Here is a 19,227-nt window from a genome sequence, read left to right on the forward strand (position 1 = left end):
TTCTGGGACAGCACAATTTTTAACCGATTACGCTTTCCTCTCACGGGCCTCCGGCCTCGTTCGTTTAAATGCCCCGCGACTCGACGAGAATAATTAATTACGGGAGGATCGTAGATGGTGACGATACCGGACCCTCGGTATTTACGGGATTTCTCCAACCTGTAGACTGAGACCAACTAAGACAAGCGATCCCTGTTTCCTCGTAAAGCGACCGATTCGTAAAGCGAGCGAAACTATCCACGATCGTAAAATCCTTCCTTCCTATGTTAACGAACGATATAAATTTTATATGCAAGAACCCCAGGAAATCTAGTCTGTCGAAGAAGAAACGAAAGAACGGATATAGGACGCGCAGAGATCATCGCGACGAGTATTCCGCGGTAGAATGTAACATATAACAGTTCTAAGGCGTTTCCTGTGAATCTAGAACCAGTAGACGAGACCAGAAGAGCTACCTGTTTACGCACAACACCGTTACGAGTCGAGGAATCTCGATGCAGCTTCATCGGTCCACGTCAGCCGATTTTTGTCGCGCCACCCTTCTGATTACCGGGAAGGAACGATAATTGCCGTTAACACGCTCGAGCGAAGCTTCGTTGGGGACCTACGCTTTTGGTAAATGACGACGCCGATCGCTCGAAAGCGTCTTGACTCGATTCCCTTTCGAACGATAAATTAATTAACGTCAGTACGGATGGACGCCCTGCAACGAAGTTTGCGAAACGAACTTCCACGTCAATGGATGGACTCGGTCGTAAAATATCTGAGTATCGCGTCCCCGTTCGATCGCCACTTATGCGCGAGTGGTTTGCTATCCGCCCGAAAATAGCGCGATACAGAGAGCATGGCGCGTTCCACGTCGGTTTTTACGATTCCTCACAGCCAAGGTCGTCGTAAAATGGACAGCTTGCTTTCCAGTCGCGTCTCGAAACCGCGGCTAATTATATTTCTCTGACGCGACACGCTCCCGCTTCGAAACTTCCAATAACCTTTCGTTTTCAACTTTTCCAATCGCGTAATCCCGGCGACACGCGACTGCGAGCGAATTTTAACCACTGGTCGGTGGCATCGCGAATCTCGCGAATATTTACTCCGTCCACGACTTCTTCGAGATACGTATTTTGGTAATCACCGGGGTACTAGACGCGTGTCATTGAATGTAAATATAAACGCGTTCGCGTAAGACGTAGACGAACGATCGAGATGTGAAACGAGAAGCAGCGAATGCCATCGATGTATTAGCATTCAAAAATCGAAGTTTCTTATTTTTTTTTTTTTTTTTTTTATAAATTCACCGTTTTCACAATTTCTCTTCCGCTTCCACCATCGATCTTGCACGGTGGTATCGATTTCACTAGACATCGACGCACCCACTAAACGACACGAAACTGTAACATAATCGACGAGAGAAACTCGAGCGACGTATTCGCGAAGAACACGGAGAAGAGGGCGGTCTGGAATCGAACTCAGCTCCAGCGGACTGCAACTACAGCTGCAGTCGCTGCTGCGACGTCGCCTCGCGAGTTCTCCGAGCGACACAACAGGCGTGTTTTGACTAGGTGGTTACACCGCTCTTTCGCCAGGGATCCGTGGCACTCGCGCCTCTTCTCCACCGGCTCCACCGACTTTATATTTAGACGTATATACATGCGACACGCTTTATTCCTGACGATGTATTCGCGCTAACAAGTCCACCGTTGCTCCCATTGCCATGCTCCACCCACGCTCTCTCGCTAATCCTCTCTCCGCGCGCGTACGACTCTATTCGTGCGCGTACACGCTACGCGATTGTCCGGTCGCCGGGTCGAGCAGCCTGGCTTTAACGCGATACCGACCAAGCGTTGATCGCTCCATGCACGCGCCTGTAGAGGAGGATGGATATCGGTAACGCGACCCGGCTTTGATTACCGCAATTATTTTTCCCTAGGAGGTGAAAGGGGGAAGCGTCCACAGCGAGTCCAATCTTTCCATCTTCTATTTGTCATCGCGCGTAATAGGAAATTTCCCGCATAGAATTACGTTAGCTTGCAAAAGTATAAAACTTATATGTAGATTATTTGTACGAATATATTGCGTTGCGAAGCACGAGACATTTTGAAATTTCATTGCCCCATCGATGTAGTCGCGTTAATCGTGTCTCGTTACAGCGCCAATAAAATTTCGTACAACGTACTGCACGAATGTTCGTTTTATTTATTGATCTATCGTTATTGTGCCACTACACGATTTATGTATTCGTATCCGTTAATAATAACCAAGCTTTAAATTACAATTAAAATTAGAATTTCTTTTCCCGTAGCAAGCCACCTGCAATTACGGAGATCCGAGAGAATGAACGCATCGTCGCATAGATTAAAACGCTTAATTCTCTTGTCTACAGGTTAACGAGTTAATTATCGCGTATTACTAATCTTACAGTCGGCGTGTCTTCATTCGAAACCCGTTTCGAATCTGAAATCTGGTATCCCGGAGCGACACAGTTTCGCGATGGAACGTTCGTCGTTGTCTATTCGCGCTAACTCCTCGCCAGTCCATTCTCCACCCACGCTTTCGCTCTTACACAGACGCGTACGTGCGTGTGTACTCACGTAGGTGGATACGTGCGCGTGTACGTGGCCACGTGCGTGCGATACGCGCACGCCCACCGTTCTCTCTCTTCTGCGTGACACGGATCACCGGGTCTCTCGGCTCCGTGTATGCGCCACGCTCATACATATTCATCGACGCGCGGGTAATCTGCTTAACGTAGGTGCGAGGCGCGCGTCGGACCTCCGATTTGTAACGTAGACGGATATCCGCGTTATCAAGTTGGTAGGTGTACATCGGCCAATATCTAGCCCGTAATTTGCCGATCGACGAGACCCGGTATAATTTCATTACAAAGCGGATTCGACGAGCCGCGAAAGGGCCTCTTCGCAGGTCGTGACCCCGTTACGTGCGAAGGAGAAGGGACGCGTTCTACGATCGGAATTTATTCGACGTAATTCGTCGGTCGCTGAGAAATAATTTACAGCGAAAATCAGACGATACAAAGAAGCTATACAGTTGTAAGTAGACTGTGGTAGTTTACGCAAACTTATAGTTTTACGGACCCTACCGAGCAAGAGAAATGTGTCAGCTCTGTATATCGAAGAGTAGAGAAAAGCGGTGACGTTGCGAACACTGTCTCGAGTTTCGAGTTTTCGAAAGGCAACTCTGCGTTAAATCGTCGTACCAGCTCTCCACTCTGTCGCGTCTCTGTTAGTTTGTAAATCGAGAAAGCTGAATTTAAAGTTCATGAAGTTTCATATTATCGCGTGGGCTTGAAAGTACTAAACGTTCGTTGCTGTCTAAGTAGAATTTTCGTCATATTATCACGCATTCTTTATACCAATCAGACATACGCGAATCGATTAACTACATTTTCTTTATAAATAGAGATAGAAGAGTGACGAAATGTAATCTCGTTTAAAACGATATAAATTGTGTGCATAATGAAATCTAGCGTATCTGTTCGAAACAGCGAAAGAGCACGTCGAATCTCGTTACCAATTTCGGCAAGTTTTTGATCGTCAAATGGCACGATCGTTCACCTTTCTTCGTATGGAACGAGCGCGGTGCAATACCGTGCACGGAAAGCTTTGAAACGAGCGATACACGTTATGGCGATCGCGATGCACGACGCCGGGTTGTTGCGCGTCGGTTCTCTGCCTATGCACGCTCGTTTCCTAGTACTTTATCTCGAGCTGGTATCGGCACACGGCGTGCATTATAGCACGTGTGGGTACGCTCAAAACCGAATGCAGCAGCCGTGCCACGAAAGCCAGGTTCGGTAAGAGTGGCCTCTCCGCGACTGACTGACATCACGAAACTCCGCCGACTCTGTTTCTGTTATCATTAACGACGAAATTCCACTTCGTATTCCGCCGGTATACAGCGCGATTGTCCTCGTCCGACGTCGTTTCCAACAGCCGAGTTCTTACTCCGGGGTGGCATAAATTTCCCAAAGCTGTTGCCTGTGCTAGCTGCCGAATCGAGTTTTACAAGCTCTGTTATTTCGAAATTCTACTACTTTTTGTCCCTTCGCAGCGTGTCTCCGTGGGATCAAAAATGGAGGCGATGATTGAAAGATCCGATTTGTTCGACACAATCAGAGCACGATAGAAAAACGAGGTTCATCAATTTTGACTTCGCTATGATCTAACCGAAGAACATTACAGCTACTAGAACCCTCGATTAGTCAAAGTCTGGATTTCAAGTAGACACGATAAGCGGTTTTTCCTTTTCTTCGAACAGTCAAGATCGTTGAAACCATTGGTACAAAACTACGCCGACAACGAGATCTCCCGGCTTTTTCATCCAGCGAGCCAGCTTCTGGATAGTGTCAGCCTATTCTGAAAGGCACTGTAGCCGAGGACAAGGAAGGCTTTCAGGCCGGACGATGAAACGCAGAGAGTCAATGACAGAGGAACCCTTGGCGCGTTCTCCCTTCTTCCTTCGTCTACCATCGACCTTCCCCTCTTTCTCTCGACGAGTCCGTGCACTTTGCACTTTGCTCTCCTGTTTCTGCCACGGGACGATATACAGTCTCAACTTTCTACGCTCTACATGCAGCTTCATCGCGTTTCTTACGTGTTATCCCGCTTTAAATCCCGCTTGTGTTCGCGCCGTACAACTTTCGCGCAATTTACTCGCTCGTACACACGCGGCAATGGCCGTGCAAACGCGTTAACTCGCCGCGTATTTCAGCGTGTACGTGCGATCCTTTTTGGGCAGGCACGCTTCGTTAGTCTGGAAGCGCGGAGAGCGTTCCGAAAGTAGACACGAGGAGAGAAAAGGTAATTCCAGGTTCTAAGAACGACAAATAAAACCGGTGATGCGAGGAATCCTCGCATAATCACGCAGGGAAATACGAGTGAAAATAATGCCGGAGAAACGCTTAATTAAAAGAAACCTGTCTTGGACCGCTTCCGCTTCCTGTTAACGCAGTGAATCTTCCTCCACGATTCTTCTACGATTTCGCGGTCGTTGCTCATAGGAAACGAAAGAATGTTCTCCACAAGGAGAAACTATTTCTAAGAGAGCTATTAATTCCACATCGCCCACCTGTTCGCTGGTTCGAAGGTCGTAAAACGAGCGCAATACTCGGCTACGGAGCTTTGTACCGCACGCAATGATACGACATACACGCGTCCATTTACCGACATTGTATTGTTCATCTTCGAAGAACGCTCAGACTCGTCTTAGAACGCTCCGAGTGTGGAAATTCGTGTGGATTTTACGCGCGGCAAGATACCAGGACGGGCGTGGAATTTTGATACGCACGAGGAATCGGTGAATTCGCAACAAATTCCCCAGCAGTTGCCTCGAGAAAGCTGATTAGAGAGCAGAAAGAGGAACAGAGAAACGAAGAGAGGATGGAGAATAGAGGTGAAACGAAAGAGGTCAAAGGTGCGGGAAAGCATGTGGGTTGAGCCTGCGCTCCTAGCCCGCGCCGCCTAATTGAGCAACGATAACGCTCGTGGTCCTTGTCGACATCTGTTGTCATTCATCACCCGGTACGCGAGATTAAATTACGAGCTTCCCGCTAATTATGATTTATACGGGCTTGATGGAGAAACGTAGACCAACCGTCTAGCTACCGTAATTGTTCTACTCGTAGTTCTGAATGAAGTTACCATTACCAGATTCTTCGAAGACCGTACGATAGAGCGGAAATGAATGTTTTCGTCGGGTGCGGAATACTAGTTTGAAAGATAAATTGAAAGGGAAGTATTTGAAGGAAAAAGTCGGTAAAGATAATAGTCCCGTGGCGACGTCGTAAGAATTTTATAGACGTCAGCGACGTTTCAAAGAGCTCGTATCTTCGGTCGAAAGAAAGAACGCCTGAAAGTTCGCGACATCGAATAAAAGGTACTTAGAAAGGACGCCTTAAAAGTGCCCAGAGCGAAAACCGTCTGAGCGCATCCGATCGAACGAGGACTCTAAAGTGACGCGGGCAAAGGGGCTACAACCGGTCACCCCATTCGCGTTTCCTGTATCGCTACCCCTACGCCGTTACCGTCGCTGTTGTCGCGCGAGTATTTTACAGGACGTTTAAATCGCGTTCGTTTCCTCAGGGACGAACCTAGAAAAAATTTTCGAGCGATTTCTCAGCAAGCGACGACACGGAACATCGTCGCGATTTGGACAATGAATTTGCAGAACGACGGACGGCGGTGGAACGAAACGTGGCAAATACGAGCGTTATGGAGCAACACGGCAAGAAAAATCGGTTCCCCCAACTTCTATCGTCCTCGCCATCGTTTGTTCAAAGAGATAGCGATTTGGAATGCAAGGAAGTAACCAAATTCGAAATTAGACGCGATTTATGGAGGAAATTCGCGCAAGATCTAACGATCGATCGCCGAGAATTTTCGTGATTGGTCGACCAAGAAGGAAGGGGGCCGCAAGAAGCGAAACCGCAGAGAACGGAAGGGGAAGAGGACTATCGTAGATCTTGTACTACCGTTAGCGAGCGTTCACGTGCACGAGATGTTCGTGGTGGAAGGCGTTCGACGCTGCGGCCACGACACTGGCCTCTTCGAAGCGGTGCTAGGTTCGCGGAACGTGCTCGACTTCCGTCAAAAGAAACAGCTGCATGCCGTACGCGCCACTATGCGAGCGCTACGCCGACTATCGATGTCGTAAATCTTTCTTTTCTTCGACCACGAGGTCGTGTCCCCTCGTTTGTACGTCATAAACCCGTTTACAGCCGTTCTAATCAATGGGAATTTATAATAACCCTTTTCGTTCGGAGAAGAAGCCGCACTACGAGCCGAGTTTAAGTCCCTTTGAAAGCTAATTACGTACGCCTCGGCCGGCGTAGACGCACGATCTTTTCCACTAGCGAGGACGACGAATATTTGTTCGCAAATGGTTCGCAGCGTCGTTGCACTCTGAACGTATGCCCTGCAGCTCCTTTAATATTTTAAATGAACCCGGCAAAGTAACACAGGCAAATAAAAAAAGAACAGATAAACGCAAACAAACAACTAGAGATACGCAAACCGTGCGTAACAAAGTGAACGATAAATACGGCATTCTTGGGATAAGCGGCTCTCCGGTATGAGAGTGTAAAGCTGTATAAGGATGGGGTGGAATGGCGCGTTAAGAAGGGTCGGTAAACGACACGGTTTCCAGAAGTAAAATCGAAGAGGCGCGTTTCTTCGAAACAACTGTTGTTCTTCGCTACTGGAAGTCAAACAGAGGTGCGAGCTGGAATTTGTCCAAAGGCCGGGAATCTAGTTCTCGTAACTGGTAACTCGCGGAAGATGTGGTAGTAAAAGCGTGCATACGTACGACGTGCGTAACGTATTCGTTCCATGGGAACGACACGTATCGACTCCCTTCTATCCGTCAACGACACGTAGCAGGGAAGAAATAGCAGCACGTGCGAACGCTTTCGCGTGTAAACGCAAGTTGTCCCCGAGGTAACGTTCGATAGCTGTCGTCCTAACGTCAAGATCCACGCCATTTTATAATGGTCTGCCAACGAGAAACGATTTTCGCGACGTGAACATTGTTCGCACCGGAGGAAACAGCCTAGCGTTTGAGAAACTTGCTCGTGACACCAAGAATATGGTCGGCGGTACGTTGAATCGATCGAACGTCTTGACAACAGCCAACCGATAAAGCGTCGAGATTCGTGCTTCTGAATGACTATATTTAACGACGCGCGATATTTAAACTGTTAGACAGAGAAGAAACTCGTTCTATGTAGCGTCTTACTCGACCAACGTCGGCAGGTCAAAGAGTCAATAAATCTCGGTTGTACGCCGGTTTTCAATGATGCTACAGAAACGATGATACATGGCCGACGGATGACTGCGTTATGCGTTTAGCATCGACGCAGACGTCATTTGTCAAGATCGACGCAAAACAGTGGGTCAAGCATAGAACAGACACGCTAGATACGTGGTACGGTCATATATCATTTGCGTGGTTCGCTGCAACCTATCCTGTCATTGCGGGTTCTCGCGCGTATTATTTGCCCGATTCAAACAATGCAGCACCGACAATTTATATAGGGGTTAATTAAAGCACTCATTGTCTAACTGTTCGTTGGTAATTTCGTTGTTTGTCGGTGCCCTGCCGCCCTCCGACCGATCTCTCATTCGTGTTTTACCGATTGTTGAAACTCTGTGAAACAACCGCCATCCTTCCATTATTCCAAACGCTTTTTCTCTTGCGTTTCCACCGACTGTCACCTTTCGTTTCGAAACGGGGAAATCCAATTGCGATTCTATTTAAAGCTTAAAATACACGCACGGGATGTCGCAACCTGTAATTTTCTCAATTTTCAGCGAAAACAACGAACCCCATTTCGCCAGCGAAATCATACTAATCCCAGTGAAAGATCACGCGTGTGCACACACGCGCTGCTTTTCCATCGTTTCGATCTGTCTACATCGCCAATTGATTCCGATATTATCGTCCCATTAATTACTCGATCGCGGTAGAATATCGCCGCGAATTCCCTTCCGTAATATCTGCAAACGTGCGATCTACGTGGCAATTTTCACACGTCCATTACGCGTTTACGTTCGGTATTAGAAGCATTTGATCAAAATCGAGAACGAAAATCACCGCTGGCCTACAGGATTCGCACGACGACGCGAACGTACCGCGTGTCTCGCGCAAACCAGTTCCGAAATGACCGTGAAATTCTGCGATCGAGAATTTCCCTGGCCGATCCATTCGGTCGTAGAAATAGCAATTACATCCGAGTTTAACATTTACAGGACCGTTAGTCGCTTGCACGACGTCGCCACAAAAGGGAGCCGATAATTAATTTAGCACCGTTCGATCGGTCTCTCGTTCTCTATGGAGCGTCGAGTGTATGGAATTGTCATAACACGCGACCATTAAAATACAGACAAATTATTATCGTACGTGTACGATGACGAAATTTTTTACGGGAGATTTCGCAAAGCGATACATTGCGATATCAGAGAAATATTTTTTCACGTACGATAAGATGGTACAAAGGCACGAAACAGAGGCGTTGTCGCCGTATGTGACGTTTTATTAATCCGATCAGCTGACGCGAGCAAAGTCAAACATTGTCGCGATATTTAATCGCCAGCTGAAACGGGGACGACGAACGGGGCGGATAGCGGATCGTGTAAAAATAAATACAGAACCAGCGATAAATATACGAGAACGTACACGTCCGTCGAAATAGCAGTTCGCGAGAGTCTGTTATGTTTACCGTGACGATTGTCGCAATTTCGTTCGGACAACTTGGTAATTCAAAGCGACCTCGCGGATCTCGCTTGTAATCGATTCGATGGCTATCAAAAATCCGTGGAATTCGTGTCCCAATTAGTTGCCATCGTGCAACCTCGCTTTTTGATAAACTATGCGCTATAAAAGCGAAACGGTTACGGAGCAAAGATCTATTGATTGGGCCAGCGAAGTTTGGTCAATGGAATGCCTCGTTTTAATTAGGATAGAACCGCCCGGAAGATCAATGTTAGTTGAACGATTGAATCGGGAGAGGGAGCAGAGGGTGTAACCGCCGTGTAAACTGCGTTTTCGAATAACTTACTTCAACAATGTTCAAGTTTCTTCATCGATTAAACGTACCAGGCGATCGTGATCACGTTGAAGAAACTTTTGGTTTCCAGTATAAATATCGCCTTGTCTATTCGTAGGTTGCGTAAATCGTGACACCGCGCAAAAACCGTAGGCGTAGCAAGAACGACGACGGTTCTTTTTAAGTGAGAGGGTAAAAATGCTGGACGTTTGGGTGTCGAGTTATGCCGAGACCAGCTATTTTGCACGTTTTATTCCAGGGAACAAGTTTCTCGAGGCTAGAATCGTGTTAAAGTTCCAAGGTGACGAGGGACTATGAAACTGCGAAGAATGGCCGTGGCACGTGCCATTCTTCGGTCCACTTTCCAACTTAAATCACGCGTTAGAGCAGATACCAGAGATCGTGCGAAAGAAGAACAATCGGCAAGTTCGACGATAAACGAGTATCTGGATTCCACGACCTCGTAATTGATTCGTAGGTGACCTCACGGCTCGCATAATTTCTCCCATTTTACACAAGGCTGGCACACTGTAGATCTGGGTGACACTCATCCACCAAGTATATTGAACCTGAACGGTTCCCCTTCCATGCAATCCGGTATACTTTTCACCTGATCTCTCCAAGGTCAGGCAACGAGGAAACAGGTATATATAATATGTACTATGCTTTCATCGATTCAACCGGCGCGCCTGGCTATCGTACGCTTCATTATACGTTTTTGTTTCGGCAATGGCCGCTATTAGCCGATGCGATCTCGATGGTGTATTTTACTTTACTTATCTCGCTTCACACCGATATTTCGCTTAACTTTACTCGCGTGTACCTCGATCGAATGCAAGACAATTATCTCGAACGATCGATACGTATCGGGGCAACACACTCTGGCTAATTATGGAGCAGCGTGTTAAAGATGGTGAAATTTCTCCTTAGTTTTTCTACGTTCTTCTCACGGTTCGTGCTTTTCTCCGGCTCTCCCTGTCAAGTATTAACCCGGTAGCCTACTTCCTGGCGCCAACAGCCTCGAGCCTTTCGAAAATACTTTGCGTACCTACTCGCCGTTTCCTACGGCACGTCGGCTCGAAAGAAACCCTATTCACGCTCACAAAGGTCCGAGGAACTCGACGCCAGGTAAACGCTCGAATGCAAGGAAACTAGGAGAAACGCTGGTTTTTACCTTCGAGCGTAAACTGAAAACACCTATCACCTTCCCACTTTTTCGCCACCTTATCTTAAACCCGTGTAAGCCGAAGGGTCGATGCTGGCGTTCATTCCTGAAATTCACTATGCTCCTCGGTGAAACTACCTAAGACTGTGTTTATTGTATACTCTCTTCGAGGAAAGGGGTTGTTGAGAAGTTTCAAGAGAAGGGTGACACGAGTACCGTAAGGGATATCCGCGAGGTCGAGTATGTGCATCCCGGAAGTATGTTTGGAATCCATTTTCTTAGGAACGAAGACAAAAGGAAGGGAATCGTTTCCGTTTCCTTCCAAGACTTTTGCCCTATTTCAGTAAAGTTACGTAGCACGTAACAGCTATATATGTATATGTACCGTTCGGTTAACAACACGTACGAGTCGTTGCGTAATTGGCGAAACATTTACAAATTCCATATATATATACTCGATATGCAAATGAGAATAGAAAGAAGAGAGAACACTCACCACCTCGGCAACGTTGCCGGAACCGTCCCTCATGCCATCTCTGTCCGTGCGTCCCCCTGGAAACGGAAATGCAAGATATTATGAAAATCGGATAGTTGCATAATTGGCGTAAAACGATCGCGCTTCGATAACTCGCGTCGTAAACTCTCACAAAGACGGACCGTACCGCGGCGTATCTCTCGTTCTTACTCGTATTCGCAAGGATTCAGGCCAATCGTCACACTCGAGTGGTCGACGAGCACGCTAGACGGAAGTGGCACGAGTGCGTAAACTGGAGTCGCGAGCCGATCGAGCACTCGCGTGAATATCATTCGACTTTTTTACCGCTTTTCAGGGAATCTGGCTCGGTCGTTCGTGTTATCTGTACCGACTTCCGCTCTCGCGTACAGTCACCGTTTAACAGCGACGAACGTAATCGAAGCGAGAAATTGTACTCGATTAAACGTTCGCAATTGCTCGATATATTTTTCCTCCGATGAATTATTCAGAGACGCCGAGTCGTCTAGTAAAAGTTTTGCAACGGAGAAGATTGCGCAACCAGTAGCTCTACGGGAACGCGTGTGAATGAATCGGATCGCGGGAGCAACGAGCTATCCAGGAAGCGCCATATCTTTCCCGTTTCTTCTTTGTTCTTTGCGTCTTGCGATTTTCAAACTCGCAATACGCGCCGTTTACCTTCTTCGTATCGAATCCGAGCGTAGACGAGATCGAGTCGTGATAACGAAACGTTCAATTAGCGCGACCAGAGTGCAATGACCAGCGCCGTCGCGCTAACACGTAATAAAACACGGAAACGCATGGTTAAAATTCAGCCAAACGAGGAAGGTTGGAACGGCCAGTTAATTAATAGAAAATTGAACCGACGCGGAGGAAATTAGTCCGAGGCATGAGCCGCGACCGATAGAACGGTATAACGTTCATAAAGATTTCATTAGGCGCGTCAACATTTTTCAGTGATCGCGACCGATATCGACGCGATCGAACAGCCGCAGGTTCCACGCCAAACTTCGTCGAAATAATCAACGTCTTCTTTTCGTTTACGAGGCACAAGCGAAAGGTAGGTGGCTCGGGCCCGCAACTTTTCTTTCCCAAATGAAATTTAACCGAACGTAATTAGCTTCGAGGTAACCGCGCGGCACGAGCAATGGCGTAAGTGGTGCCAAAGGATTTCCGAGAAAACTTCAACTTTGCTCCGTTGCCCGAGCCGATCTTTCTCCTCCGAGAGTGCGGTGCGCGCGTGATTCCGCTACGAATGGCCTAATCGCGCTGGCTTTTGCTAATAACACGTTCTCTTACGGCGAATCGAACCATTCGAATAGCAATAGTTGCCTTAGGTCTGCATGTAGAAGCGAGTTCGATGACCTGGACAACCGTTGAGTCGTTCAAGGTCTCGAATGTGTGATAAAACGGTGTTAAAGCTGCAATTTATGTCACTCGAAAACGATGACGAAAGCTGCGCTTTCTAGGTCACTGCGTTACGTGTTTATTACCTTATGTAATCGCGGGAGGAGTCACTGAACCGCTCGTAAAACGAAGCAAAATAACACGAATATTTTGTCCAGTTTTCACGAACCGAGTATATTCGGTATTTTCGACTTGAATCGAAAGTCGACTCTGCCCGACCAAGGTACAATCATCCGTTTTTTCCTGCATTCTCCCGAGCATTCTTTTTTTTCGAATTCGACGCCTTTCCTCCGTGGTTGAGACGAATCCTCGTAATTTCGTGGCCGTCTTCCTTTCTCCTAACGTTCTTGCGGTATTTCAGACGGAAAAGTGTTATTATCCGTCGTCGAAATGTACACCGAGAGTTGTCAGACAAAGTATACGACAGTTAAATAAATGTCAGCCGCCGCGGCAGTACCATGAAATTAGTAGCTCCTATAATTTTCAGTCGTGAAACGCAAGCAATTACACGCGAATAGAATCTACGAAATTTGTCGATCCGACGAGCAAAAAATTTACGTGAACGTAACTTGGACGAGTTATTTTTTCTTTTTTAACACGTTCGCTATCACGCCGCGGAAAAGAAATTCCACCCACGATCCATTACTTTTTCTTTCGGAATTCTACAAAATATACTACAGATTTTTATTTGGGTAGTTTTAAAACCTAATAAATGAGCATGTAAATCTAGTTCTTCAGTCACAAATCGTGTCACAAATATGTGACGCTGAGCCACATGGAAAATTTTATTCGATCCATAAAGTAAATAAAATTTCTACTGGAAATGATATGCCATATTTAACTATACAAACGTGTATTTAAAATTAATATAATTTATTTATATACTGTGGAACATTTTGAAACCTATGCTAATACATAATCCTATTGATTCACTCTCATTAGTCTTACATGCTTCGCATGCATACCATGTGGCACTGGATATCTTTTTCCTCGTACAAACATAGCATCTTAATCTTTTCTCTAATTTTATTGAAAAATGTTACATCCCGCTAATATTGAGACTAAGCACATTGGTATCGATATTAAGCGATTTCAGTGCAAGATTATTTCTAAGCTCTAAATAAGACATTTTTGAGAAATTAATTCTATTCAACAGCCAATTCCCATTCCAAATTGCTATATCAAATAAGCGAAAGAAAACTTTCAAATACCGGCGTATTGCTTTTCGTGGCGTGGAATAATATGCCGTCATCTGATCGCACCGATCAACTCCAGACATGTTTTTGTTACAATCGAACACAGTACGAGCTTTTATTCCTTTTCTTCTCGAAGACGGTATTTCAATTAGATCTGTATTATGCTTCGTGGATATTGTTAATACGTCTCGTTTGTCTTTCCATTTTTGAACTAAGATGTTATTTTTTTCTTTTGAAAATACATTCTCCAGTTTATAATTTCTGCTGAATTACAATCATGAGATCACCTTCACGATCTTTCCTTAGTGTCTCAACCACGTGAGTTTTATTTTTGGCTAGTTCAACGCTAATGTAATAATTGTCCATGTAGATGTAATAAATGTCCTTCTCCCAAATAATCATTTAATAATCTATAAACAACAGTATTTTTTCCAGAATAAGGAAGAATATTTAATACGAATGCATAATAACATTGATTCGTCTATCGATAAATTTTCACCAGGATAATAGCAATCCTTTATATTTTTTATCCAATGCTGCAATACTTGATCAATTGTATGAAGACGGTACGATTTATTACACATTTGGTCATAGAAGCAAAGGCAGCGAAGAGTTTTCTTACGTAGATTTCAAGGCATTGTTTTGCTAAGTTGAGGGTGATAATAAAGTGCATAATAATAGGCGTTCGAATATTGCCCATGGCAATATATAATCCTAAGGATTGTTTTATTTCTTCAGCTGAAGTTGGTTTTCATTCTTTTTGTAACATGGAAGGTGCATGTATAGGATATAACAACAAACTTCGCAATTTTCTGCATAAGAAAGTCGCCAAATAATAAACAAAACGCATCTAGTACCGATATATTTCTTGGAAGATTTACTCCTAGTCCTTCCTTTCCGGTAAAATTATGTAAAACGGGATCAACGTGTGCTTCCATCCAATCACTATTACGAGAATCATCACAACCTTCATCAAAAGAATTATCGCTTGTGTTAGAAATGACTGGTAAATGTATTCTGTTGAGATCGTTATCGTCTGACAAAGTACTAGTATCAAATAGATCTATGATATCTTCATCATATTATCTACTTTCATCGCTCGAACCATCATATAATATTCGTCTGTTTTTCATGAAAGATCTCCTGGATAGGAAGATTTACTTACTACTTTACGACAGTTATATATTTTATGACAATAATATATATTCAAGATTACTTACATATCTGTTATCTATTTTAGGAATTGCAAAACTGAGAAGAAGAGTTAATACTTTGTTTTAATAAATTATTTTAACTATATAATATAACTTCAAACCATACGCGCTGGTTATAGATTTGACCATTTTCGACAATATTTGCCAAGTTCAGGGTAGGATCCATTTGTTTCCACAGAGATAACAAAAATTGATTGTCGTCACGTGTCTATGATGCTGGGCTCTCAATGGAAAATCGGTGCGTCACAGTGTGACGCTGGTAGTATCCGAAAAAAATCGTACGTGCGATAGAGGCTAAAAAAAATTCGAATGGCCTTACAACGCCCTTGACATGCACATATACCGAATCATCTTTGTACAGTCGTTGGTCATTTTCTTGTGCAATTTTCAGCTTCGTCATAGTCGATTTACCTGATCTTTTTTCTTTTCAGTGATTCTCACAATGATCCACATTCCCGAACGCTGTCAACACGATATCGTAGGGTGAGCGCACAATAGGGAAAACCAATGCCGTCAAAGATATACACTATCGATGCACGATAATTTGAAAATATTAGCTTTTGCCATTGTCGAGAATCGATCGATATTAATGGATGTTGAACAAAAACATCTTTTGTCTCGTGTCGTGAAACGTTCAACGAATTACAGAAATTCTATCGATCACAATACTCTTTGTTACCTGAATTCGAAACAATGACGCACATCTTTTGGGTCACACGTTGTTTAAACGAAAACATGGGAAAGATAAGCCCGCGAAATTCAAGTATACAGAAGATATCGCGTAAAACGAAATTCATCGGATTTTCATTCTTGCACTTTGCCCGGCTTCTCGAGTAAAATGGAATTCTATTTCGAGATTAAATCGAGCTCGACAGTGTCAGCGACATCAGGAAGGATTTTAATTGAAATTTTGTCGAAGTCTCGAGAGCAAAAGGCGCGCGGGTACGAAGAAGGTGGAAAGAAACGACTTAAAGAACACAAAAAGGACCAGCGGTACGGCGCATGCGCGCGTCTTACGAGAGGCAAGATCCGAGTGTTTTAAAAACACGCAAGAGGCGACGAATGGGATCTCAAGGTTAGGCGGAGCGAGACATCTGAGGTTAAACAGCGAGCAAACTGACTCTTCTTCCGTAGCCCGACAAGAAATTAGAGAATCGCATAAAAACTGTACGTGTCACGTAAAAAATCGCACGATTTCGATCAAACTGCGTTTAATACTATTAATAGCCCATAAGAGTTCTAGTGATTATTATTGCTCTCCCTCTTGTCAAGACTACGAACCATGATCTTCCGAGATGGATCCATTCAAAAATAAATGGCTCTTAAAGATCGAACGGCAAATTGGTTCTTTGCAAATTAACGCGTTGCTTTATGCTTTGAATCGGTAATGCAATCAAAATAGCGGTCGTATATTTGTCGCAGCTGTAATCGTAGCCGGTATCGCTGCTGTCGAATAAACGTAGCTTATCGAATAAACTCGATAAACCGATCCAAAAACAAACGATAAGAGAAAAAAATAGATCGACGTATTAGTTAACGAAATTGGACGCGCGTTTATTCAACTTGCCGAAGATAAGCTATCGGTGTATACAAGGGACCAATAACCGCGGACATCAACATGCGTACTCACCTTTTTTATAAACCGGCAAAATTTTGGCGATTCTCGAGTCGCCCGTGTTATCCAGTTCTCGAGATTGCGAGCAACTCCTCTTCGAACAGTGTCCTCTTGCTTCGATATTTCTTCTCGTTTACACTTAATCGCAGTTTATCATTTACCCACTCCTATCTATCCTTTTCTCTTTAGCTTCCTTTCTCTCCAACACAATCCTAACCTCACCCTGCACCAGCACAACTACAATACACTGTGGCACGACCGACACTCCGCGAACGATCCACGACGTACGGAGAACGCCTCTGTAGGCGAACCTCTAAAGAGAGACCAGAAAATCGCAGAGACGTTTATTCCGTCGTTTTCTTTCCCCTCTTCCTTCTACTTCTTGGTTCCAACGCGCAGAGACACGATCAAGAAACTATTTTCGAAATTCAGCCGCTTTCCAGTACTCTGATTCGCGACGAAACTTTATCTTTGGCTTTGGAATCTACGCGCCACACGCATATGTCAGTCGGGGGTAGCTCGTGAAAAAGGAACTACACGCGCACGCTGCGGCTTTCTTCTTTCTTTTCCTCTCTTTCTCTTGCACTGCACTCTTCCCTTTCGTTTTCTTCCTCCCGTTCTCGTGTCGCGTATTCTACCTGTCACTGACGATAGCGTCGTTGTTACGTCGCCAGCGTTGCCGAGTCAGGATGGATCTCAAATGTGTTTGAATTTTCCGCTGATTCGAAGAACGTGCCACCGCGAATAATTCTGGCAGCAAGAGAGCCGGTACCGTAATAGTAGAGCCCCCCCCCGTTCCTTTCTTGCTCAAATCTCATACGTGCCCCTTGCACGATTTCTTCTGTTGTTTGCCGCTGCTATCACTGTGAAAAAAAGCAACGGAGTACCCGTGATACACTGTCGATCACGACTCGAAGGGTACCGTCGTATCGCGAACAACCAGAGAAACTTGGAGCCAGGAGTAGCCGGTTCGTCGTACCGACATTATTTCGACATGGATCGCCGTATCGATTTACTCGTGATTTCGCGACATCGCCGCTGCCGGATCTTTCAGGTTATAACGGACAGAAGCAGGACGACTTTTTAAAAATGCCACGCACCGACCAATCACGAACACGAGGGCACGGAACGCAGACGGTACAAGAAGATAGAAGAAGAGAGAAAGAAGTGGAGCCGCTATATACACGCGCGCGCTTGTCCGCTTGCTCGTACACACTACGTACAGGTATATACACAGGCACCGAAGGGGGGATCTCGCGCGCGCGCACGCACACACGGACAAGCGGCGACGCGATCTTACGGGTGTTGTGTCGTGTCGATCCTTCCCTGCTGCTTTCCAGCGATCTCACCCGCGACGATCCAAGATCGACACGATTTTACGCACGCCACTAACCCGAGGACGAACACTATTGTGCGACGAAGAGGGCGGAAAGGGAGAGGGGGGCTATTCGTCGCAACGTTTCGTGGAATGTCCGGCGTGAGTTGCGTGGCCAACCGTCCGTGCGGCTAAGGTAAGTTGAACTGAGCAGCAGCGCGCCTACGGTAAACGAGATTAAAGCTCCGTACCGGCAGAACCGCGGTATCGGCCAATCAGCGCGGCGTTTTGCGCGACTCGACCAATCACCGTACTCTCTCACCTGGCGAACGGTTAGCCCAGGTGCAGCGGCTAAGGCGCCATTGCCTGGCGTTGGCACGTTACCTGTTCGACTCCTGGAGGGGAGTCGTCGACGAAAGACGGAGAAGGGGTAACGTGACAGAGAAAGTCTGGCTTTCCGACGAATGAACGAAAGAGAAGCAACTAAGTCACGAAAGGGGGAAGGCCGGAGAAAGAAAGAGAGAGAGGCGAATTACGGTAAGCCCACGTTCATAAGCGTAACTTGGAACGTTCGTTTTCACGAATTTTCACGATCGACTTTCGCGATTGTATCACGCCTTAATACAGAACCATATGTCTTTGATTGATCGAATATCGAGAGGTATAGGCGAGAAAATATAGAGTTCCAGAGAATAACGTCGTTTCTCAATTGCAACAGCGGCGAGGGTACCAGCGCTCAGCGCAGCGTCTGCATTGTGCCACCGGAGGCACGTTACGCGAGGAACTTGGCCGATGATATAGACGGAGAGCGTGGTGGGGGAGATGGCTGTTATCTAAATTACTCTATTTTCTCGAGGGACCCTTGCAATGGATTTTTTTTTTCGATCGTCTGGAACGTCGATATCGAATCAAGGTGGGTGTTCCGGCTGTTCCACAGACACGGCCTCTTTTTTTTCTTCCACGTTCATCCTTTTTTCTTTTTCTCTTTCCTCCTTCCTTCTATCCTTCTGTTTCTCTCTCTTGTTCTCCATATGATGCACCTTCCTCCTCCGCCAACGTTGGGGAAATAAGTGTCCGATTCGGAGCAAGTCGGTGCACCAAACACGAGTCATATTTAATTTCGAGATACTCATCTTTCCATTAGGACAACGACACGCCTGATGCACACAAGGCAGGACGTTCTACGGTAGGACGTTCGTTCAGGTTTATCGAATCCGAAACGAAGCAATAGAATCGTTAGAAGTACACGAAAGGGACGTTGCC

The 19,227-nt window shown here is 45.7% G+C and overlaps 1 protein-coding gene across 3 annotated transcripts in view; it reads right to left on the reverse strand.

Moving 5' to 3' along the window:
* LOC126927606 (putative uncharacterized protein DDB_G0271606) overlaps positions 1 to 18,192 on the reverse strand; it is a 105,866-nt gene extending 87,674 nt beyond the window's left edge. For 2 of the 3 annotated variants that reach the window (XM_050743662.1, XM_050743661.1), the window contains exon 1: positions 1,296 to 2,762. Coding sequence is in view for 1 of the 3 variants with exons in the window: in XM_050743679.1 (XP_050599636.1) it covers positions 11,221 to 11,253 (33 nt within the window). In the remaining 2 variants the exon portion in view is untranslated. Of the gene's footprint in view, positions 1 to 1,295; positions 2,763 to 11,220; positions 11,277 to 16,664 lie in introns of those variants that run through there. The other variant, XM_050743679.1, reaches the window with a different exon arrangement.
* Between the last annotated feature and the right edge of the window lie 1,035 nt (positions 18,193 to 19,227).

Source organism: Bombus affinis, chromosome 2, assembly GCF_024516045.1.
Source record: "Bombus affinis isolate iyBomAffi1 chromosome 2, iyBomAffi1.2, whole genome shotgun sequence".
Taxonomy (NCBI): domain Eukaryota; kingdom Metazoa; phylum Arthropoda; class Insecta; order Hymenoptera; family Apidae; genus Bombus; species Bombus affinis.